At 38.4% G+C, this 25,513-nt stretch overlaps 1 protein-coding gene across 4 annotated transcripts in view; it reads right to left on the bottom strand.

Moving 5' to 3' along the window:
- The window catches only part of CDH11 (cadherin 11), a 154,480-nt gene that overhangs the window by 10,489 nt on the left and 118,478 nt on the right, over positions 1 to 25,513 (bottom strand). For all 4 annotated transcript variants that reach the window (XM_071209139.1, XM_058279900.2, XM_058279903.1 and 1 more), the window contains 4 exons: positions 22,313 to 22,566; positions 15,207 to 15,343; positions 14,032 to 14,165; positions 13,684 to 13,801 (listed from right to left, as the gene is read on the bottom strand). In XM_071209139.1, the coding sequence (XP_071065240.1) occupies positions 13,684 to 13,801; positions 14,032 to 14,165; positions 15,207 to 15,343; positions 22,313 to 22,566 (643 nt within the window). The remainder of the gene's footprint in view (positions 1 to 13,683; positions 13,802 to 14,031; positions 14,166 to 15,206; positions 15,344 to 22,312; positions 22,567 to 25,513) is intronic.

Genomic DNA, 25,513 nt, shown 5'->3' with positions numbered 1-25,513 from the left:
CACTTCATCTTTGGAATTTCCAGTGACAGAAGTGTCTTCACTTATTCCTGGTGGGCCTAGGACCACACCTGATAGTCCACAGCTAATAAAACAATAGGGAGGGGCTGGCCACTACCTGCAGCCTTAAGGCAGGAGCTGTTTACACCCAAAAGACTAGCCCAGAAATTAGAGGTTGGGGCTTTAAGCCAAGGTATATTAGCCCATCTCTCCCACCTCTGGGAAGAAGGGGGCCTGAGAATTGAGTGCAACCACATGGACATGGATTCTATCAATCATGTCTAAATAAAGAGATTCCATATAAACTCAGGGCAATGAACTTCCATGATTGACAATTATATCAATGTGCTGGGAGGGTAATATGTTCTGAATCTACTCCATGTGGAAAGGACATGGAAGCTTGTGACTGATTAAGGTACTGCGATATTTGCAGCTGGCAGCAGAAGCTGTCTTATGGAAGCTGGTAAAATACAGACTCTCTTCCCTATCATAGCCTCTCATTTAATTTCTTTATTCTCATAGCATTTCCAGAAACATCCATACTTTCAAAGCAAATTAACAGTCAAGAGGCCAAAAAAATTTTCCCCTGATATTTTATAATGAAAGAAAATGCTACATTGAGGTAAATACTATAAGTTAACAGTTAAAATACTATTAAAAATGGTTTGAACCAAGACTCAGATGGCTGTTGTGTCTCTCAACTGAATTAAGGAGGCATGACGTGATCATGACCTTTTAATAACTGTCTCTGATACTGAGTATAGTTAGGGCTCTGCCAAACATGGAGTTGAATAAAGAATAACATGGTAGGAATGATGTATGAAATTCGAGTCTGAATATGAGACATCAAGCAATGTACACTACTTGTTGGCATCATTAAAGCATCACTAAATGTTTTCATTGTTCTATTTTATCATGTCCCTTAGAATCAATTCTCCTTCCACTTTTGTCTGAGGGTAATTTTCTCCTTGGTAATAGTGTCTAGAGGGAGAAAAAGAATAATGCTTAAGTGTTTCTTATTTTAACATAAGGAAAACTAAGTAGGAACTTAGTGAGTTATAAACATTTAGGTCTTTAACAGAGCTAAATCCCAGAAAATATTTAAGTCAATGACCAAAATCCATGTTTTTTCTTTTGTTGGAGGTGGAGGGTGGGGAGGCAGTATTCTGGGTAATCTGTGTTCTGTATGGGACATACTGCCACAGTGAATTTCAGGCAGAAAAGGAACATAATTATTTACACAAACGAAAATGGTAGGGCATTAAAAGACATCTGCCATTTGGATCTGCCAACAGAGCATCTTCCATATTGGAGCAATTAAAGGGAAAAAGAAAAAAAAAAACTTCTACAAAAATCTGTTTGATTATCTTTAAATTATAAAAGTGAGAAACCAGAAATGCAGTTGGATGCTATTTGATGCTGTTCATAAAAGGAAAACAAAAATGTCCTTAGTTTAGAAAAACAGAAAAGGAAGGGAGGGAAAGGGGGAGGGTAGGAGGAAAGAAGGGTAAGAGGAAGGACGGAAAGAAAGAAGGTGTTTGTCAATTGGTCTAATCAGCTTCCCTTGAAAATGTTTTTAAACAGTGCATACTTAACTCTGAATGTATCGGAACTTATTTAAAATAAAACTACAACTTGGTCCTTCTTGGATATTAGATTTGCAAAATAAATACCTTTGAAGGTCATCTCTTTGTGGATCCAAATCTTAGGTACACAATGCAACTTTGTGGAATTATAAGTAAATGAATGGATAAGTGAATGGAAGGAGTGGGTGTTGGGGTGTTGAGTCCTTCAGAACATTCCAATATCAGAATACGTGTTAGCTTTTTCAGCCTGAAGCTTATAACATATAATCACGTCTTTCCATAGTAATAATTAATCCCTGAAATTTCTGAAGCACTTTGCATGTTCCAAAGAGTATGCTCATCATTCCCTTTACTCCACCCACTTTCCTTCAGGGTTGGGATAATGCCCGCATAAGCTCACATTCTAGGGGGAGACAGGTAGGGAAATAAATACATGCTTCCACAGCAGAACATTAAGGAAAATAAGAGAAACTAGTGCAGATTCTGTAGCAGAGTGGAAGAAGCCTCTAAATGGGCTGAAGATGTCTGGCAAAGCTTCAGCTAAGAGACAACTTCTTTTGAGGTGAGACTTGAAGGAGGAGGAGGAAGAATAAATGCCAGGCAGAGCACAAGCATGGTGGTTGAGAGCACGACATGTTTGGGAAACTAAGGTGGTTTGAGGTTTCCAGAGCTTAAGGTTTAATGTTTAAAAGGAGCCGAAAGAAGAACTTCACAGAGACTAGATGATAGAATTTCTTGCTCTCTCAGCTATAACGTTTCAGTTAAATCCATGGGCAGGGGAGAGCCAGAGAAGAATTTTAAGAACAAAGAGAAGAACACCAGCAGGGATGATTCTTATTAAGTAAAGTGGGGGCAAAGCTCAAGTCAGACCGATCTGTTTGGAGTCAATCACGATACTCACAGCACCTCTGGGGGAAAGTCATTTATAGCTATTTTCAAAATTAGCTGTGTTTGCACAATATAAATAACTATAATGCATGTGTCTGTGGAAGCTCCTTGACATCGGGAACTGTGTCCTATTCATTGCCGAGGCCCCACTCCTATGACTCATCCCGGCACAGAGTACATGAGAACAGCTCATTTTTCCATAATCATGGAAGAGAGGAAACTAAAGGTTGCAGTAAGGGAACTGGGATATTTCTCAATTTTGATTAGTCACAATGACACTAAACATGGAAGAAACATTGAGGATGGAGATGGAGAAAGTCAAATAAAATAGGTTGTTTCATGGTGGTTAGGAATTTACTACAAACTCCTAAAATTGTCCTCTGTTGCTCAAATGACAAAATGATGTACTTCTAGCCAAGTAATGCCATTATGTGACATGACTGCAACTTTAGTGGAGATGGTCCCCTGGACAGCATGCAGCCTTGGAGCTCACGGTGCCTGGCATCTTTTCCAATTGTGCTGCTGGCTTTCTGAAATTCTGTGCCCTTATCTCTCAAAAGAGCAGGTCAACTCAAGAATAAGGAATGAAGGAATAACTGATATACTTTTAAAAAGTAGCAAGTATGTATGAAATGTTCAACTTATCAATATCAAGATGGTTCCCCATTTCAGAGATAAGGAACAAAGACAAGCATTTAATCTCTACTCTTTGCCCTTTCCTCTATACTTTATCAAATGATCATTTGGAAAAAGAAATATAGAAGTTAAAATATGAGGTTCAATATTAAGATACTTTAATTTAAATACCTTATGAAAGCATTAAAACAAAGAACCAAATCATACTATCTCCTTGTTAGAATCCAAGAATTGCTTGTAATAAAAATTGAACACCCCTGCTTTTCATAAAATAATAATGAAGGTAAATTCCCTAACACAGGCACTTGTGCACACACACACACCACCAATCTTAATTTTAATCTAGCAACAAACATTATGCTAAATGGTGAAGTTTTATTACTTTAATAACTAACATTCCTATTAAAGTAATACGTAAAGTAAGAATGTCCATTATCATTGTTATTGTTATAGCATATGTTCTAGAAGTGTAAATCTATTCAATTAGACAAGAAAACAAGTATTAAAAACAATGAAGCAAATTATCATTATTTAATTTTGAAGTGGTTGCCTCCCTGGAAGGCCAGGAAAATCAGTTGAACGGTTATACCAGTTTTGATCAATGTTCAATAATAAATGAACAGATTAAAATAGCTATACTAATAACAGTCACTTAGAAAGTATATATAATTTAAAAACCCACTTCATAGCCACATCCAAAATATAAAATAGCTAGAGATAAACTTAATAAGAAATGCATAGGATAAAAATGAAGAAAAGTACAAAACACATCTGATGCTAATAAAAAGAGAAATGATTCAATTGAAAGTTAGACAATGCTTCTAGATGGCAAGCCTATTTTTAAAAGTTTAGTCCTGAAATTAGTCCATAAATATAAGGGTAACTCAATAAACTTCATAAAGATACTTCACAGCACCAGAAAAAAGACTCTAAATTACATCTGAAGGGATAAAGAAAATAAAATAGGTACCAACTGAATAATAATAATAATAAAATGAAAATAATGTGGAGAAAGCATCTCTCAGGTTTTACGTACATACACACACACACATACATACACAACCATTAAAGAAAATAATAGCAGTAGAGTGAAGAGATGAATGGGAAGACTAGAAAGTCCATAAAAATTGTGATAGTTCATAATGTAGAAGATAATAAAGATGGTATTAGGAGGCAGTTAGAAATGACTATTTCATAAATGATATTTAAGAAATGGCCAGTGAGAGCATGGTGGTATATGTATGTTATATGGATAAAATTTCAAAAGGGAAAAATGACATAAAGAATAAAATACAGGTAAATGTTGATATTGATTCTGTGTAATGAAAGCCTTGCTAAGGATAATTTTAGAGACAAACTGATAAAAAGAAGTGCAGCATCTATGCTTAAGAACACAACATAATCAGAACTGAAAGGCCAGTTGAAACAGTGGGGAAATATATGCAATAGATATGATAGGTCAAAGGTCAATTGAATTTAAAAAGATGAAGAGCCTTTACAAATCAATTGCAAACCTGACAAAGGTGAGTTTAAAAAATGAGCTAAATCTCAGCCTACATGTAATATCAGGAGTTAAAGATGCTTTTTGACCTTGAATAAAAGGGGGAAATGGAAAGGACAAATGAGTTCGTATTGCTATGAGTCTCCAAAAGGAGCCGGGAGGTCAATCAGAGGGTCGCCCTCACGTACACATCAGCAGAGTCCCAGAGACAGCTAAAGTAGATGGAACCCCAGGTATTGGTTCTTCTGAGGGCTACAGAGACCCACAGGTTCTATGTTCATGGCAGATGGAGTTCAGTGCCAGATCAGTTGGCCCTAATTTGGAGTTTGTGTTCCTGAATGTGATGGAGTTGGACTCAGATATGACCTTTGTTCACAAGCCTCTCCTGTTACTTTTACCGGATCTGTGGTTGGCGCTGGGGTTTAGTGTATACTCAGGGGACCTGAATCTCTGGACTGTCCATGTGATAGCCAGCCCCTGAGCCTCAACAGACGACCCTCTAGTTTACTGGACTTACCCCAACCAGCTAACAGGGAGGTGAAGACCAACCACCACACCAGTGAGCCAAGAGTGCCTACAGCTGAAAGCAGGAGAATTGCGTCCATCATCCAAATGGAATCTAAGCACCCTCTTGATATAGAGGTGGAGTGGACATAACCATCCCAGGGCCCACAGAATGGAGGAATAGAGTATGGATTAGAGTGGACTTACTGATATTCTATTCTGGAACTATTGTGATTAGTAATGGAAGTAAATGTAGCATTGATGTGGAGAAAGTGGCCACAGTAGCTGCTGAGGGTAGAAAGTGGGAAGAAGAGATGTGATGTGGGGGCATTTTAAGGGCTTGGAGTTGAGTTGTCCTGGGTGGTGCTGCAGGGACAGTTACTGGACATTGCATGCCCTCCCATGGCCCACTGGGTGGACTGGGGGAGAGTGTAAACTATAATGTGGACCATTGACCATGTGGTGCAGCAGTGCTCAGAGATATATTCACCAAGTGCAATGAATGTCCCATGATGATGGAGGAGGTTGTTGTTATGGGAGGAGTGGAGTGAGGGGGGTGGAGAGTATATGGAGACCTCATATTTTTTAATGTAACATTTAAAAAAATAAAGACAAAAATAAAAAATAAAAAGTTATAAACAGAAAAAAAAATGAGCTAAGGATATAAATAGACAATTTGTGGAATTAAAAAAAAGAAAACTTATTTTTAAAATCCTCAGCTTTACTAGTAATGAAAGGAATTGAAATTTTAAAATGTGATTACACTTCACTTATGCTGTCAGTGATTAAAAAGAATAATGGAATTTACAGTTGATATGGATGTGAGAAAACGGGCTCTCTTTTACTTCACTAAGGGGATTATACATGGGTACATATTTCTGACGCAGTTTGTTGATTAAGTATTAAAAGATTTTGCTCCAGTAATTCCACTTTAGGAATTTACCCTAAAACAGTAATTAGATATATTGCAAAAGTGTATGAAACAATGGGTTTACACAACAGTCAACCAATGTCATGCATTGATCCATACTATGGGAATTAAGAATTTAATTAGAAGAAATATTGATAAAACTACTGACACAGAAAAATGTATATCAAATATTATTAAGTGAGAAAAAAGTGGGCATTTATTTTATACTTGCAGTTTTTAAAGACAGAAATATCTGCAAATAACTTTACATATTATTTATATATTATTTCTGAATAGTATATTATCAAGTTATTTTATTATTATTTATACTTTATTTCTGCTTCTTTGGATTTCCTAATTTTCCTCCAAGGATTTTATATTAATAATGGAATAGAAGAAAATTTTAAAATGTTTTGCAAATATATTTTGCCATAATTATTATGACTGATAATAAATGAAATTGAAATGTAGTTTATCCTTTTCTATTCACACTTTGCCTAGGATCCTACACTTCTGAATTGAACGTCAGATTTTATCTATTCTGAGGATGGTTATTATTTGGCCGTTTGAACTAGAAAAGACACATCCATCGGAGCTCTGTGTTCATAATATAGTATGTTAGGTACACCAGACTAATATTCCAATATGCAAACTTCAAGCCTGGTTTTTAACTTATTAGCATATCACTGCATCTTCTGATGGCTCATATTCCTCCCTAACTGGAAAATAGAGATACAAATAAACAACATGAACACCTCATGGGGCTGTTTGGGAAATTAAATAAAACAATGGTTTTGTAAACCAATGAAGCACTAGACAGATGAAAGGGATTATTCTCCATCTTCTTCTCATCTTATCCATTACTCATTTCTTGTGTTTTTAGAGCTGGCATGAGTCTTATATTTTCAAAGTAAATGCATCTTAAAACCTGGGCAAACCAACTCTTCATCTGCCCAAACAGCACCATTCCTGGTATTAATAGTCCAAGATGGATTCAAATATTGAAGAGTCATCCTGTGTTCTACTTTCCTGCTGCCTGCTGAGTTGGCTTTGAAGCCTGGGCTATAGAATGGAGCAAGATAAAGTGAAATAAACAGTTTGTGCATATTAAGATGGCTTTCCTCTTATATTTCTAAAGACGCTGAATGTGTATGCTGAGTTTAGGCAAACACAATACTGATTATTTACATGGCATAATGGAAGTAAACACTCAAGGAGAAAGAAACTCGATGCTTTTACTCAGCATGATACAAACCATTATCTCATGTTTTCTATGGAAAACAGTCTCAGCCGAGAAATTTGGTAACTCAGTAGGCTATTAATAGGATGTGGAATGTGATTACTCCTTTTGGATCACTTCAATATGTAATTACTTTTAGGAGCTAGTAGAAAGAAACTCTATTAAATGATTATTATAGGACTGTATTTGCTTTAAGGTTCTGTAATAGCTCTAAACATCAGAGATTTCATTAAGTGTTTGCCATAGTTAATAAAGTAATTCTTCTTAAAAAGTAGCAATTCCCTGCAAAAGTGGTAATTCAATAGTAAAATTAGTCTCTTAGAAGAATGGACAGGGGAGAAAGACTGTGTACTTGGCTTACCTATGGTAAGATAATCTCCTTGAAAATAGAGATGGCATTCCTGAAATGCTAGGACAAAGTAAAATACGTATGCTTCCCTAGAGAACAATAGGTCTTAGTAAAATGTTTTCAGAGGTTAACAACAGCTAAATATTATTGCACATATAGAAAGGAAGAAGATGAGGGAGGTGGTGGAAGAAGAGCTGGCACACGAGTAAGGTCTCGTAAAACCTTCTGCTTGCAGGATGTCACATGACAGACAGCAGTGTTGCTGGAAATAGACCCAGCAGTTAGACTCTAAGTGTAAGCTGGGGATTATTATAATGCACAGATAAACTTTTGACCACGAATATTTGAGAAAACAGATCATAAAAGAGACAGCGGCATAAGGTGTGTAAGAGAATACCAGAGTTTCCTGGACAGCTGAGTGAAACATGTGACTATTGATAAGAATAAATACACGTAGAAATATATAATTAGAAGCATCTTCTTCATCAGAAAACTGACATAAGTTTAGGCTGAAATTATACAGCAATTCATCAACCTAGTGAGAAATCTGAGACTAATTTGAGAATTGAGAAAATTCCAAGAGTAGGGGAAGGGAACCTTATGAACTCAAAGAAAGATATATATATATATATATATCTCAGAAAGTAGGTATATGTAAGTACACATACATAGAATATGAACACAATATATAATGCATATGCATAAGATATGTGTATCTTAGAAAGTATTATAAAAACACAGTTTACACGCTCTTGTTCAGTAGACACAGATTAGATCCCTACTACATGCCAGGTTCTCCCTGCTTTTCCTTTACAAAAGGAAAGTCCTATATTCCATTTGTGTACTGCCAGAGGTAAACATGCTCCTAGGTGAGAACTGCTCATCTACCTTGGTGCTTGATGCATTTATCCCTTTAAGGTGCTTGAGGCACTCAAATGTGTGCATTAACCAAAGCCCGAAGAAGAAAGAAAAATCCTAGTTAAAACATAAAATTAAATAACTCCAAGTAAGGATGGTACTTCAATCATTACTTGAAAGCCACTGAGTGTACATTTTGAATGAATTTTACAAAGAATAGGACTGTGTAACACAATGACTCCTGTGATGGAGGATGGACTGTGGTTAACTGAATAAATATGAGAACATTCTCTGATGAACTATAACAAGAACATAATACTAATACAGGGTGTCATTAACCAGGTGGGTTGGGGGAAAAATACACCAAATGTAAGTTATTGGCTATAGTCAGTAGTAATGTTTTGATGATACTCTTTCATAGTTTGTTACAATTTTGTCACAACAATGCAAGGTGTTGGTAGTGGGGTAATATATGGGAGCTCTGTATGATGATATGCATGTTTGTTTTGTAGGTTCACAACTTTTACTATACTCTTATTGCTTATGTATGTTCATGTATGCGTGATACACTTCAATTTAGAAAGAGTTCCTACCCAGGGGAGCTCCGTTACATTCCCCAATGGAACAACAGTAATCCCCCAAAGGCAATGGCAAAGATCAACAAGGAAGGATGGTCTAATAATGAACCCTTGATACTGATGACTGTGCTTAGGAGCCTGTCTGTGTGAAATATGAACTAAGCCTAGAGCTGCAAGGTGCCTAAGAGTTACCTCCTGAGAGCCTCCATGTTGCTCAAATGTGGCCATTCTCTAAGCCAAACTCAGCATACAAATGCATTACCCTCCCCCCAGCATCGGACATGACTCCTGGGGACGAGCCTCCCTGGTGCCGAAGGATTACTACCAACCACTACCCAGTGAAGCAACTAGAAAGAGACCTCAAATAAAAGGGTCAACTCAGACCAGCAGACTATCTCAGCTTACATGTTGGATCAAGTGTTAAAAACTGCTTCTTCACCTTGAATAAAAGGGGGAAATGGCAAAGACAAATGAGTTGATATGGCCAAGAGTCTTCCAAAAAGGGTCGGGAGATCATCAGAGGGGTCGTGCTTACACACACCTCACCAGGACCCCAGAAAAAGCCAAAGTAGTTACAACTCTAGACCAGTTCTCCTGAAGGCTATGGAGATCCACAGGGTATATGGTCATGGCAGATGGAATTTGAGTTCTGTGCCATGGCAGAGGGCCCTACTTTGGAATTTGTGCTCCTGAGTGTGATGGAGCTGGACTCAGATGTGACTTTTCTACACATGCCTCTTCTGTCACTTTTACTGACTCTGTGGTTGCCACTAGGGATGATGCATACTCAGGAGACTTGAATCTCTGGACTGCCCATGTGCCAGCTGGGCTCTGAGCCTCAGCAGAGTGGCGACTCCTAATTTCTGGCTTGTTGGTCTTACCCAGATCAGCTAATAGGGAGGTGAAGATGGTCAACCACCACACTAGGGAATCAAGAGTGCCTACAACTGCAAGCAGAGGAATTGCATCCATCATCCATGTGGAATCTAAGCCCCCTCTTGATCTAGAGGTAGAGACGGCATCACCATACCAGGTCCACAGAATGAAGGAATAAAATATGGACTAGAGTGGACTTACTGATAATCTACTATAAAACTATTGTGATGAGTAAAAGAAGACATTTTAGCATTGATGTGGAGAAAGTGGCCACAGTAGTTGTTGAGGGCAGGGAGTGGGAAGTAGAGATGTGATGTGGGGGCATTTTTGGGATTTTGAATTGTTCTAAATTATATTTCAGAGTCAGATGCTGGAATTTATACCCATTGAATGTACTGGGTGAGAGTATGAACTGCAGGGTAAACTACTATCTGTGTAGTGATACAGTGCCCCAAAATGTGTTCACCAAATGCGATGAGTGTGCCACAATGATGAGGGAGGTTGTTGGTGTGGGAGGAGTGGGGTGGGGGAATGGGGGGTATACAGTAACCTCATATTTTTTAGTGTAACATTTTTTGTGTGATGTATATATCTTCAAAAAAATACAATTTACAAAAATGATGAGGTGGGGGTGAGGAGTGGGTTACATGGGAACCTCTTATTTTTTTGTTTTTTTTTACTGTAACATTCCTTGTGATCTATTAACTTTAATAAAAAAATAACATAAAAAATTTTAAAAAATCCTACAAAAGACTAAGAAAATAAATAAATAAAAATAAAAAGTTAAAAAAAAATAATGGGAATCATTTACAAAGTAAATCAGAGGTTATTTTGTAGGGTTTCTTTAAAATGAGGGAGAAGAGGATGTGGCTCAAGTTGAGCAGCCACTTCCCACTTGGGAGGTCCTGGTTTTGGTTCCTGGTACCTCCTAAAGAAAAAAACAGACAACAAGCAAAAACAATGAGCAAACAGATGAGGGAGCCACCTTGGGGGAAGGGGATTTTAAAAAATGAAAATGCACGTAACCCTGGATGTCTTGCCTAAAACTTCCTTCACACCCAAGCTCTCAAGAACAAGTTCACTGCACAAAGCAAGGCACTGGGAGAGAATGTTCCTTTCATAGACCCAGAGCCCTTTATCCCACAGTCTCATGTAGTATGTGCTTGACTTATAAGGCCCATAATGAAGTGCTCAGATCAGTCTTAGAAGTAATAATAACAGTATCTCAGATCACATTCTTCTCCATCCAAGCAGCATGGGGACCACTTTTTCTGATTTAATCATCAACTCTCAGGGTGCAGTGGTTAAGGCTGTACCTCTGGACTCTGGGAGCCTCAGCTTAAAACCCAGCTCTAACTTCTATTTGACTGAGGGTAGGCAAGTTACTTAATGGTGGTGTGCCTTACTTTTTTCATCTGCAAAATAAATAGTAATAGAAATGTGGTGGTGTTGAGAGAATTAAGTGGCTAGAGGATGGGAAGGGTGTGGCATGGTGCTTGGAACACAACTAGTGCTACTTGTGATGTTGATGACAGTGATAACAATCAGGGGGATATGATAATACTTATGGTTAGTTTAAGATCCTGTGAGCCTGACCTCAGTCAATGGGAGAGCAATCAACCTGTAACCTAGTGCACTGTTCACCTGGGACTAATGAGAACACAGAAACTCAGGAGAATCAATTTTTCCTATGCCCAATGATGGCATTTGTCTCCCTACATTTATACAGACCTGCAATATCACAGGTTTATGTGAACAGTTCCACTAAGAAGTAAGGGGCAGAGTAAGTAAAAAACACTCTGGCTGGGAGTCAAAAAAACTATTTTTTTGTCCCCAGTTCTGGCACCAACATTGTGAAGGGAAATGCATCTGTCTGGACCGATACCATACGAACAGAAATGAATATTCTGCAAGTCTAGAACCTCCTGGAATGGCCAAAGGAGAAACTGAAATCGTGTTAAATTTTGCAATTTCCCCAAATGCCCATCAACAGACGAGTGGATCAATAAAATTTGGTATATACACACAATGGAATACTACTCGGCTGTAAGAACAAACACACTACAAACACATGTGATAACATGGATGAATCTTGAGAACCTTATGTTGAGTGAAGCAACCCAGACATTGAAGGACAAATACTACATGACCTCAATGATATGAAATAAACAAGCTGCCCTAGATAGCAAGAGACTGAACGATAGGCTTGCAGGAAATCGGAGGGTGGAGGAAGGATATGAGCCGATGTCTGCAGGGGTGGAATTTAAGACGAGATGGTGGTAAGTATGAACACAAAGAAGAGATAAAAGGGGGGCAAGGGGTTGCCTTTGCTTGGGGCTTTGCGGGTTTGAGGGTGGCTGGGGAGGGACGGATGGGTAACGTTGCCCAAAAGTGGGGGGAGGGAGGGGTAGCATACGAACCAGGAGAGGGTCAGGTGTTGGTGGAGAGTAAAATGCCGAGAAAATCATATCAAAATATAATAAAGAGGGTTACCTGTTTAGAATGCTCGGAGGGGAGGGTCTGATGCAGGACGGGCTCCTGGGGAATGTCTAAATGCTCATTCTGCCAGAGTGGGTGACACCATGAGGTAGAAACCCAAGTAGTGAGAGTGGGGGTGGACCCACATCCTGGGGAGGACTAATGCCATCCAATAGAGGGAACTGTATCCCTCGAGAGAAAGGGTGGCTCCCAGGGCATTGGGGCAGTTGAGCAAGTTAGGCCCTGAACACTATTCCATCTATCTCTGGAAGGGGCTCCTCAGGAAACGGAGGTTGGCTATCACTGAGGGCACCAAGGTGGAAGGGAAAATGGACGTTAAATGTGTGGAACCAAAGTAAATGGGGGGTAAGAGAGGAGTTTCTTGAGAGTACACAAAGATGGATATAAAACATGTAATATTACACCATAACATATAGGAGATGACAGACTGATAATGTAAACCATAATGTAAAACATAGGATAACTAAAAATGTAAAGAACTGTGTATCCTAAAGTATGCACCATAATGTAAGCACAGATGTCACCTTGTTAGAAAGCTAATGTCTCAGACTCTGTACATCACTTTAAGTAAATATGATATGAATAGGGCGTAAGAGTATCACTGTGGAAGGGAAAAGGTTTTCTGGTGGATGTGTGGGAGTGCTGTATATTATATATATACATTGCTGTGGTCTAGGACTCCTGTGAAGAAAAGCTGAATAATTAGGGGGGGGGGGGAAAAAATTTTGCAATTTCTACTGTGGACAAACAATTCTTTAGTTCATGCCCTTTAGGCAACAACTCTGCAACCACCTTTAGATATTAAATTCTGTCCTCAATTGCACTGCATTAAAACTATGCTTGGAAAGTAAGGGAGCTAAAAGATTACATTGCCTTAGAAAGTTGAACTAATCTCTTCTAATGCTTTACTTGATATCAATATTCATAAGTCCTACTTCCCCCTAAGGGTTTATCAACCTCTTTAAAAAAATAAAAGATAAATGAAAGTTGTTTGCATATTGACCCTGTAAGCTTCCCCACTTGATTTTCCTACTGCTTCATGAATATCAAAGCCAATAAAAAAAGTTAAAAAAAAATTAGACTCATTTATTCATATTCACCAAATGAGCCCAAGTCTCAAAATAGAGGTGGCATTACTATTTCTTCTCTGTTCTTCAAAAGGAAGGCACTAACATTATTAAAAATACTTGTTCTCTGCAACATAAAAGCCACTTGTTTTCCATTTCTACTTTTCTGCATGCATAGGAGCCTTGATACGAACCTCTGTTGTCTCGGACTGTGAAATTTGGATTGTGAATGATTTCAGGGGGTAGAGTGAAGATAAATCTTGGTCCATTGGCTGTGTCATCCTTGTCATCTGCACTAACTATAACAATTGGCTGAAAAAGAAAGGTGGTCCATAAATAAATTGTGCTGACACTGGGATATCAATATTCAAAAACTCTAGCCTGGCTAAAAAGTCCAATTTTAATTAGAGAACACAGCTTCAGAACAAAACTAGGGCTCTGAAGCCTTCTTGGGTACTGGGAGGTGTATCTCCAGGTGATGTTCTCAAAAGTAAACTCCATCTCCAAATGCTCATAGCCAGGAAAGGAGAAAGGGGCCTTACCTGGTTGGAAAGTGGCTTGGTCTGATCACTCTCACAGATGAAGCCTTCATAAGGGGCAGCAAACTTGGGAGCATTGTCATTCTCATCCTGGACCCTAATGGCTACAGGGACTTTGGCCTCTTGATGCCTGTTGTCTGGAAAGAGAGAATTCAGGCATTCAATGCCCTGGAGGAATCCACGTTGGTCTTTGGGAAAGAGGAAGCAAAAGCTCTAGCTGCCCATTTGGGTAAGGCAGGGAAAGGTGGTGCCAAAAAAGCCATCTAGACCCAGAAGTGTGCTAGGTCCCGGAAAAATGTGAATATGAGGCCAGTAATAACTGAACCAGTTTTCCATTTCTGCTGAAGCTGAAGATGAGGTTTAATTCTCAAGAATTATTATGGAGCCTGGCCATCCAGAGCACACCCTATAGCAGTGGTTTTCAAGAGAGATGGTCCCCAGAGCAGCATCAGAATCATCTGGGAACTTGCTAGAAATACAAATACTTGGGTCCTACCCCAGACCTACTGAATCAAAGGCTCTGCCAGTGGAGACCAGAGATATGCACAGTAGCAAGCATTCATGAGAGTCTGACATATAATCAAGTGTGAGAACTACTAGTCTACAGGTAACCTGTGGTTCTAAAGATTCTACTGCACTGGGTTTAACAAAACCTACTGTTGGGATGAAGTGGGAATTCTTCAGCAATAGTCATGAGTTTTAACTGCTGATGACTATCAGCTAGCTTGCCAAGTCTGTACACAGTTTGCAACAGAAAATGAATAGCTCTCTATTTGCTTATATATCTTCCTAGATCAATGATCAAAATGAATGTTTAAGGGAGAGGATGTGGCTCAAGCAGCTGAGCACTTGCCTCCCACATGGGAGGTTCAGGTTCGGTTCCCAGTGCATCCTGAATAAACAAAAACAAATCAATGAGCAAAAAAAATTGAAAAAACCAACTCAGGGAAGCAGTTGTGGCTCAGTGCTTGAGCGCTGGCTTCCCACATACGAGGTCCCAGGTTCAATCACTGCCCACCCCAAAAAAAAAGAAAAAAAAAGGTTTAAGACTGAAACAAATTTTACAACTAAAAAATTATTCTCTATCAGTTGTCTGTCACTCTCTAGCATATGCATAGAGAGAGTCTGAAGGAATAAGGTTTGTAAAGTAGAACTGAAGCCCTCAGAAGAATACTTACGGATTTCTGTTGCAAAGACAGAGATATTGAGCCAGGCAGTTTCCTCTCTATCCAGAGGTTTTTTAGTTTTAATAAAACCATCCTCAGAACCAATACTGAAAAGCCTGTCGAGGTCAGTATGACGATCAATTGAATACCTAAGCAGAATGAAAATGAGGCAATTAGACTGAGACATTCAGAGCAGCTTAATATTTGAATATTTTCTCCATGCCATATTTAAAGGAACTTTTCAATGAATTACTTGAACTAAGGATTTTTTTAAATAAAATTTACTTTTCAAACTTCTTACTTTAATCTTTTGTAGAAGTCATTTTTGCCACATGTGAATTCTTTATGCAGTACAATGAATGAAAGAGCTGTTGAGCATATTTGATGAAGTATAATAACAGGTTGAATATTTCTCCATATTTACTACAATCACCCACCATCTGAATATTTATGAAACTGTATTTGGGAAGTAGGTTTACCTTGTTCCCTAACTACTCAAAAAGTCACAAAGGTATCAACACTTTGCCAGGCTTTTGCATTTGAAATGATAAATAGCTTCAAGTGTATCTAAATTTATCATCAAGGATCATTTATGGCCTTAAAAAATCAGTTTTGTTCCTTACTGAAACAAGAATGCTAACTACATTTTGAGTGAATAGCATAATTTTAGTAACTTGGTTCTGACTTCCAGGGTGCAAAATGCAATGCAGGTTTCGCCATTCTGTACCACATCACACTCCCCACACATTAATGACTCACAACTACAACTAACAGTATAGCTGGAAGAATTTAGCTACTCCTGCCCACTAGAAAGTTTTGGTTTTTTTTCATACCAAGAAAGCAAAACAATTTCCATAATATCATCATGCTATAACTATGGCAAGGTGAAGCAGGAGATGGGAAATGACAAAGGTCATTTATTGAGGTGTAGAAAGATGAAACAACTTGTCAGGGGTACTCAGTATTGGAACCCTGGTCCTAAATGGCCTGTTGAACTCCAAAGTCTCTTCCATTTTCACTCCACCATACTAACTCCAAAAAGAAGAAGAACAATGATGGGTTGTCTTAACTCTGGTAGCAAGCTGAGCTTCATAATCGGTCAGCATTTCCTATTCTTAGAGAGCTTAGCTATCTTTTCCTAAAATTTACAGAATATATATCCCAGAAGGGATTCATTGACAGACACAGACTCAAAGAATATATGAGGTAGCAAAGACTGTGGCTATTATGGGATTTAAAAACTTCAGTTTTCAGATGATGGTGTTTGACCGTGGTCTACATCTGTTTCCTGCAGGAGCTAATATTAGAGTCTATATCTTCTGACTCCAGACCATATTCTTTCCAGGAAAGACAGCCCACCCATAAAGCAGCCAGAACTTCACAGTACAAAAAGCATGAGCTCATCCATGATCTTATTTAACGTCATAGCTCTCTGTGGGGATGGAATGATGAGTCCCCTTCCATAGTGAGGAAACTGAGATCAAACAGTCACACACCTCACAAGTTTCAGAGTTGGGGCTTGGTTATGGAACCTTAGACACATAGCCCTCTAATGAAAAAGGCAAAAATAATAGAAAGTTGTCTCCCTGGAATCAGCAAGTTTGCTACCTAGTGACAATGCCAGACACAAGGGAAGAAAGGTAATTAATAATAAAGAAAATTATTTTTAGATGTTAAGGACTTGGAGTTTGGCTTTGGAAAGACCTAGGCACACATTCATGTGACATTGCATAGAAGTTGAGTGATGCTGAAAAAGACACTTAAGCTCTTTAAATCTCAGTTTAGTTATCTTTCAAATTTGGATATGAATGTCACCTGGTTTTTAGCTTATATGTGAGAATCAAATGAAATAACAGTTGTTTAAAATGTATAACCCAGTGCCACACATAAGGTAAAATAAAAATTGCTATTATTTTTCTTGTTGCTGCTGCGTTTACACACTGAGGACAGATCATGGAAGTTCTCAAATGTCTATCTACCAAGTATGACCTTTACCCTGTAGCCAGTGAGATAACATGGAGGACTTTTGAGAAAAGAGCAAACAAATGGAAATAGGCTATCAGCATGGGCAGGATGGTCCAAGCAAGAGAGAGTAGAGGGAAAAATAGAGGAAACTTAGGATCTGATGCAGTTTTTAAGACATGAGATAAAAAGGGAGTTATATAGATGGGTAACAGAGGAAAAAGAAAACTATGTGAAGACTGCACCAGTAAAAGGCACTGGATGTTTGGATATTTATGGGAGGCTAGAATAGAAGATAGTATCTAGCCCAAGTATGTTAGACAGGAAGATGCACAAAGAAAGTCAATTAGAAATCCCTAGGTTGGGCTTCAGCTAGGGATCTGCTGCTACAATGATAGGATGGAAATGCAAGTTGATTGTAGGTTTCATGGAGTTGGAGGTAGAGTTGGTCTCTCTCTTTTTATTTTTTTGAAGTATGTCATAGTAAGTGTGAGCTCAAAAAATTGGTTTTGAATGAATGAATGAATGAATGAATGAGTGAAAAAGTAGATGAAATGCACAGAGGACAGAAGAATGAATGCAGAATTAAAATCAAGGAAAAAGATAATGCTGACAGAAGGAACTGGAACATCAACTCAATTTTTTATCCTGGTCCAGGTGAGAACACTACAGGGAAGTGGACATAAAGAGAGTAAGATGGCTGAGATTTAGGGAGCCCCTAGACACTAGGTATAATTCTGTCTGAGGCAAGAAGTTACTATCAAGGAAGCTAAGGGGAAAGAAGAAAGATGTGCAAAATGGCCAAGCAGCTAAAGATAGGGTGAACCTATATGTCCAAGGTCACAGATTCTCTTACAGGTGAAGAGAAGCATGCAGGGAAGGAGGAAGTGGGGAGAAGAGGCTTGACAGCTTTGAACATTCTCCTATATTTTGCTTGGTGTTTCCTAGATTAGGGACCCAAGTGGGTGAGAGGGGTTAGATCAAGGGTGGTATTGAGTAGCATTGGAAAATTGCAACCTGGAAATTACCTACATGCACAGAACAGCTACCACTGAAAATCTGACCCAAAGAACTAATCACAGATGTGGATCCTTGAAGGCAATGCAGTGCAAAGGAAATGAATGGTTGTTCTGTGTATTTTTAGATCATCACTCTTGTTACTAATGTGCTTCCATATTCTAGGTCAAAGTTAAGTCATTTGAAATTCACACTATGAAAAATTTTGAGTAGTTTAAAGGTATTATAATGGTTCCCCATCATTATGTAACTCATCTTCCTGCAAAGAGAGAGCGCAGTACTCAAACCCTCTCAGACAAAAATTTTTTTTAGGCTGGTTGGTTAGAGTATAAAGCTCAAAATGTATTCAAGACATATTTGGGCTAACAATCCAGTCTCCAACAATGATTGGCCAGGTAAGTTTGAGGAAGTTCTTACATCCCTCTAAGCCTCAATATTCTTATCTATTTGATCCTAGAGCAGCCATAACTTAAATAATTTAGTGCAACGCATTTCCCAGGGTTGAGAAGATACTCAATAATGGGTAATTATCTTCTGTTCTTGAATTAAGTACAATATTCAAGGATCAAAAAGCAACTGAACAGCACTTACAATTGGAGCTTACATCTGCCCTGCCACCATTTTCTTTGACATAGGTGGCATTTTTTAAAATACTTTTCTGGGAACTCCCATTGTGTGCTTAAAGGTCTGCTGAATAAATGTGTAAATGAGACTACCTTTTTTATCATGTTCCATACTTTTTACAGTCAAAACTGTCAGCTTTAATATCAAGGCGGAATCTGAGGTTATTTTCACTTATTCATTCAATAAATATTTATTAGGTATCTACTATGTGTTAAGTAGTCTGCTAAGAGGGAGCATGCAATGGGAAAGGTGGAAAAATGTCAAAATTGGTGAATCCAGATATCTCAGGGAGGGAGTAGGGGTATGCTAAAGTGCTCTGTATGGGATTTGTATTATTTTTTGTAGCTTTCCTGTAAATGTGAAAATATTTCAAATTAAAAGTTTTAAAAAAATAAAGAAAAACAAAAAGAAAGAGACGGGGAGCATACAGTGATGAACGAGAACAGTGGTCAGAAAACACATTCTGTAAAGATCCAGACAGTAAATATTTTAGGTTGTAAAGATCATAGAGTCTCTGCCACAACTAGTTACTTCTGCCCTTGTAGCATGAAAACAGCCAGAACAATATGTAAACAAATTCATAAAACGGATGCTAACACCAAAATTGAAGAACTCACAGCTTCATTATTCAATGTCTTATGGTACTTTCATATGGATAGACATGTCAATGGAATAGAATTGAGAGTCAAGAAATATATATTTATGGACAATCGATTTTCAGCAAGGATGCCAAGATTACTCAATGAGAAAAGAATAGTCTTTTCAACAAACAATGCTGAGGAAATTGTATATCCATTAGGCAAAAGAATGAAGGTGGACCCCTACCTCACACCATATGCAAAAATTAACTCAAAATAGACAGTGAACTAAATGAAAGTGCTAAAACTATAAAACTCTTTGAAGAAAACTTGGGTGTAAAGCTCCATGACCTTTGATTAGACAATGATTTCTCAGATGATACATACAGCACAAGCAAAAAAATGACAGAACATAATTTGAACTTCACCCAAATTAAAAATTCTTTTGTCTAAAAGGCCACTATCAAGAGAGTGAAAAGACAACCCCCAGAATGGGAGGAAATATTTGCAAATCATGTATCTGGTAAGTGTGTAGGGTCCAGAACATACAAAGAACACCTGTAACTCAATAACTCAACAATAAAAAAAGAGACCAATAACCCCATTTTAAAGTAGGCAAAAGATGTGGATAGACAATTCTCCAAAGAAGCCATTAAAAGAACCAATAAGCACATGCAAGGACACCTGACATCATTAGTCATTAGTGAAATACAAATCAAAACTGCAAGTTATCACTTCATACCAATTTAGATAGCTACAATAAAAAATAAAACAGGTGGTTATGAGGAGGTGGAGAAATTGGAACCCTCCCACATTGCTGATGGGAATGTAAAATGGTATAGCCACTGAGGAAAACAGCATGGCAATCCTCAAAAAGTTAACAGAGAATTATCATATGACCCAGCAATTCCATTCTAGGTATAGTTCCAAGAGAAATGAAAACATGTTCATGCACATACTTGTACAGGAATGTTTGTAGCAACATTATTCCTAATAGCCAAAAGGTAGAAATAACTCAAATGTCCATCAATTGATTGATAAACCAAATATGACACATGCAACAATGGAATACTATTCTGTAATGGAAATAAAGACTGATCTGTTCAACATCAGGGAATGGACCCTGAAAACATTATGCTGAGTGAAAGAATCCAGTCACTTAAGACCAGACATTTTATGATTTCATTTATATGAACTATCCAGAATTGGAATACCTGTAGAGACAGAAAGTAGATTAATGTGGCCAGAGTTTATAAGAAGTAGGAATGGGGTGACTGCTAAAGGGTAAGGGGTATGTTTTGGGAGTGATGAAAATGTTGTGGAATTACATAGGAGTGATTGTTAACAACCTTGTGAAATAAAATAAAAACTACTGGATTGCACATTTTAAAAAGGTGAATTTTATATTTTATGGTATGTGAATTTTATCTCAACAGGAAAAAAAAAAGGAAAGAAAATCAGATGACAACTAGATTTAGCCTGTGGGCTTTAGTTTGTCAACCCTGTACTAGATAGACACATCCCCATATTTCTTTGAGTGTGCCAGCTAGTTGGGACAACACACAACCTAAGGTGTCACTGTGATGTGGCATGGTGATGCTGGGAGGTGGAAGCCTCTGGGAAGGGCATCCAACCCCTCTGCAGGGAGCCTGGAAGAATCCCTAGAGGAGGTGAATCCCAGATGGCTATGGAGAAAATGAGTACAGTGTAGTAATGTGAAAAATGCATAAGCAGAGAGCACCAACCAGGAGGAACAATATGTAGAAAGGCAAGGATTGGAGAGAGCAGGGGCACTTCAGAGAATGGGAAGCAGCTCGGTCCAGCTGCAGTTGAAAGTTTGCTGTGAAGAGACAGGACAACACAAAGCAGAAGAGATCAGGAGGGTACAGCAGGGGTTATTATGGAGGGGCTTGATGAAGGGCCTTGAACTAAGGAACAGATTTTAGAGGACTTTGAAGGGGGCAGCTGTTAGCGAACAATGTAATCACTGGTTTTCCTTTGTAGTTAGTGGTCAACTGAGGTATGATGAGGGATTGGATTTGCATTTTAAAATGATCACTTTGACCACAAGATGGATGATGAAAAGGTAGGTAGAAGAGCAGAGGCAAGGAAACCAAGAGGCAGCAGATGAAGGAATATGGGCAAGAGAAGAGTTAAGAGAGTGGCCTTTGGAATCGAATCCAGATCTGAGCGGGTTGCTCTTGAATCTGTGATGCAAGCCCTCTTCTCAGGCTCTTCTCATTACTCTCTCATCGTCACTCTCAGCCTCTTTGGTCATTAGTTCTGGTTAGGGGTGGGGTTGGGTGACTTTCTGCTATTTTTGCAGCTTGCTTTTGTAAGTTACAAAAAATATATCCAAAATTATAAGAGCTTCCTAAGTTTGTTTGGCACTTTGCTACCTTTTCCAACTGTGCTGCAGCAGTTTGATGGACAGAGTTTGCTTTCTTAGCCTCCTACTTATTTGCTGTGTCACTCTGGATGGGTCACTTTGCCCTGCAAAGTATCAATTTCCTCTTAATTTAAGGAATAATAATTCCCATAACAACAAAGTGGAGGGGATAGAGGAGGTTATTTACCTAACACACCTAGTAAAATAACTACAATATAGGAAGGTGTTCAAGAAATTATAATTAATATAATGATTTCATAGTCAATATTTATAAACCACCAAATTTCCCTGGGGCAGATAAGTCAAGGCTTATAGCCCCAAGTGCACATAGAGGAATCTATTCCAGAGAGAAATTATGTAGCACGAAAAGGGCTAAAAAGTTAGTAGCAGAGGTTGAACTGAAACTCCCATCTTCTAAATCTCAATCCTGTTTACTGTTCCTTCTTAAGATAAACTTGAACCCTTTTAGAGACCGAAGGATGTATTCCTGCCAAACCTCTTGCCTCTGAAGTTCCCCATCCCATTGCTTAAAACAAATCTGCTTGTACCTTATTGGACTATTGGCAGCATCAGGGTCTTTGGCGTGCACTCTCCCAACCACCGTTCCAGCAGGTGCATTTTCTAGGACTTCGTGGATGTAACTTGGGGCCAAGAACATGGGGGGCTCATCAGCATCTTCTACTGCAATCTTAATTGTCACAGTGTCCTTGAATGGTCCGTTGCTGATGAACTTCGGGTCAATGTGCACGTTGGCTGCCTCCACCTTCAAGCTGTACGCTCTTTTGGTTTCAAAATCTACAGGCTGGCCAGAATGAGGAGAAGATTGACAACAAATTCTTTGAAATAATAAGGTAAAAGAAAGACCGGATTGTTTTATAGGGCAGAGTGAAGAGTTCCTCAAAGAGAGCAAATCAGTGTCTATTCATTACCCAGTTACCTGAGCCATTTGGTCACAAAATCAGACATCAACTGCTGAAACTTGTAATTTGCTTTAAGGATAATTCTTGGTGCATGGCAGACATAGAAAAACCACATAGTTGAAAATGAATCTCAGCAACATAAAGCCTGTCCAAATCAGGCATTAAAAGTCTAAGGGACAGATTTGAAACACTAGGAAAATACATTTTATAGCCCATTTCTGTAATAAAGTACTAAATATCTTGGTAGTAAAAATACCTGCTAAATTTCAGCCTCTTTGCAAAGGTATGCCTCAATTGACAAGTGCTTTTTTTCTTTCTGCCACATCTGGTTTAATTATATTGACAACCTCATTTATTAAGTTTCTGATGGTTTAGCATTTTCCAAATCCTGAGACACTTGCCGGGATTGGCCCAGAAGATGATGTGAAGTGGTTTATAGGTAATTTGGGTGAGTAGGATTGTTAAACACATTAACTTATTTATACAAATAATTATTTCTTTTCCAATTCCTTCAATCTTGAACACAACAGGGAGATAATTTTGAGATAGTGCTGATATTTAACATATCTTTTACTCTCACTGATCCTACTTTTGAGAGACCATGACACAACTCTTGCTAGACTGAAATACCATTGTTTTGTTTTTATTGTATTCATTTTAAGGTGAACCTCTATTTTTGACAAGTGAAAGGACAATGAGAATAATGCTTCCTATTTAAAGAACATAGATTTGTAAAAATGTTAGGTCCACTGAAAGAAAATCAAGTATTAAAAGTAAAGGTTTTATACAGATATGAACGAAATTGAAAAGCAGCATTTGAATGACTGCAGTTACTGGGAAATTGATGGAAAACACTCATTCCCTAAGTCTGAATGAAAGGAGGTACAGTCAGGCAGCAAAGGGTGAAAAGTAAAACTGTAGCAGAAAAACAAACCCTAATCCCTAGGAAACGGAACTCTCTAATTTGTACTCTGGTTGCTGCTGAACTACCAAATGTTTGGAAAGAGTTTAATCTTTTGAGTCAAGCATCTGTCTCCCATGCTGTTGTCATTTTCATGTGCCTGGCAAGCACTTGTTTTGAATAGGCATGTAATCGTGGGCCTTAGCCCTGACCTAATTCTGTAGAACTCCACACCAAGAATGATTCAAGTTTCAGGAAGGTTAAACACATTCAAAATCTTCAACACTTTTCCTATCATCTTCCCACTCTCACCTCCCCAAGAGTCAGGCTATATTCTCTTATCTTGAAGTTAAATTTCCTACCAACTGCTCCACCATTCTGGGCCTCAGCAGCAGAATGTGATCCTTGACTGGGTCAAGCAGAAAAGAATGATATTTATAGGCTGAAGGTATGAGATGGCTGCAATTTCTCAAAAAATATCTGCAATTAATAGTCAGAATCAACAACTAGAATATGAGAGGTCTGAGACCAAGTAAGCTATAACCTTCCCAGAAGGGAAGAAACTCTAATCTGAGGTAGTCTGGTGATGGCACCTGAGCACAATCTTTTGAACTTGGTTTCGACATATGCCTAAGGAACCCGAGGCACGTCCCCACTGAAATGCCCCATTAGTGCTGAGGCAAGTACAGTCACATTACAGCCTGATTGATGCATCCTAGAAACCAAGGCAGGCCTCCAGGTCTTTGAAAATGTTTATTCATCTGGAATGTCCTTATCCAGCTTGTTTAGGGTCTGTTGAGCCTTTCACTAGTCAGCTTAAGCCTCACTACCTTGGGAAGTCTTCTCCTGCTCCCACCAGGGAGTGTTCTATGGTCCCTAAACTTCCTTCTATAGCCCCTCACCTCCCTTCTCTGCTAGACTGGGAGTAACCCAAAGTATTTTCCTGAGTCTTGTTGATCTTTGCTAGTCTTTGGCTCCCCAGTGCCAAGGAAAGAGTATACTGAGGGATCATATGGATCAATGATTCTGACTGAGTGGGGCGAAGGGCTGATTGATAGGTAGCATTTAAGTATTTACCAACAGTTTATTCCCTGCCTCCTTCCAAAAAGGATTTGCAGCCATTTCCCATGTGAATATTTATATCTATGTTATGAGTAGATGAAATAAAGTTAAATGAGGCAACATACTGCATAAGCATGAAAATCTCAATAGCCCTTAGTTTACTAATCCCACCTCTGAAACTTCGCCTTGAGGGATCAATTCAACAAAAAACCAAAACAAACAACATTCAGAAATGTATGATGTTGGTTAGATATAATTGAGGGTTATATCTAATCAGGGAAAATGTATACACAAAAGACCAAATCCAACTGTGAGATTTTATTAAGGAAATAATGGTCCATCGATAGGATGGGATATTATGTAGTCATTAAAATGATTATGTATATTATGTAATAGTGTGTAAAATGTTTATGATGTGATATTAAGTTAACAAATCAGATCACCCTATGATTGCAACTGTGTTAAATGTTATGTGTCCACAATTATATATGTGTGGACAAAGTACATAAGGAAATAATCAGATATGAAAATAATTTTATTAAAATAGGGAATATGGAGCGATTTCTTTAAATGCCTTCTAATGTTGCTGTCACGGAGCATTTCAGTTTATTTGGTTAAAAATAAATAGCTTAGAAACTGTGCCACTAGAGTGATTTCTCTGAGATAGATGGGCAGTCTACTCGGTCAGGCATGTTTAGAGGAAACAGGACAGATTAGCTTTTCCTTCCCGGGTCTACCAAGTTACCTAAAAGTCTCATCTTTATTTCACACTGGTTCCTCTTCAGCTAACTACACAGGGATCATCTAAATATGCCAACGGCAGGTTCTCTCTCTCTTGTTCACCATTATCTAATTCAGTTGTCTGA

Source organism: Dasypus novemcinctus, chromosome 18, assembly GCF_030445035.2.
Source record: "Dasypus novemcinctus isolate mDasNov1 chromosome 18, mDasNov1.1.hap2, whole genome shotgun sequence".
NCBI classification, from domain to species: Eukaryota; Metazoa; Chordata; class Mammalia; order Cingulata; family Dasypodidae; genus Dasypus; species Dasypus novemcinctus.
The sequence above is the reverse complement of the archived record's forward strand: the minus strand, read 5'-3'. Positions and strand labels throughout refer to the sequence as shown.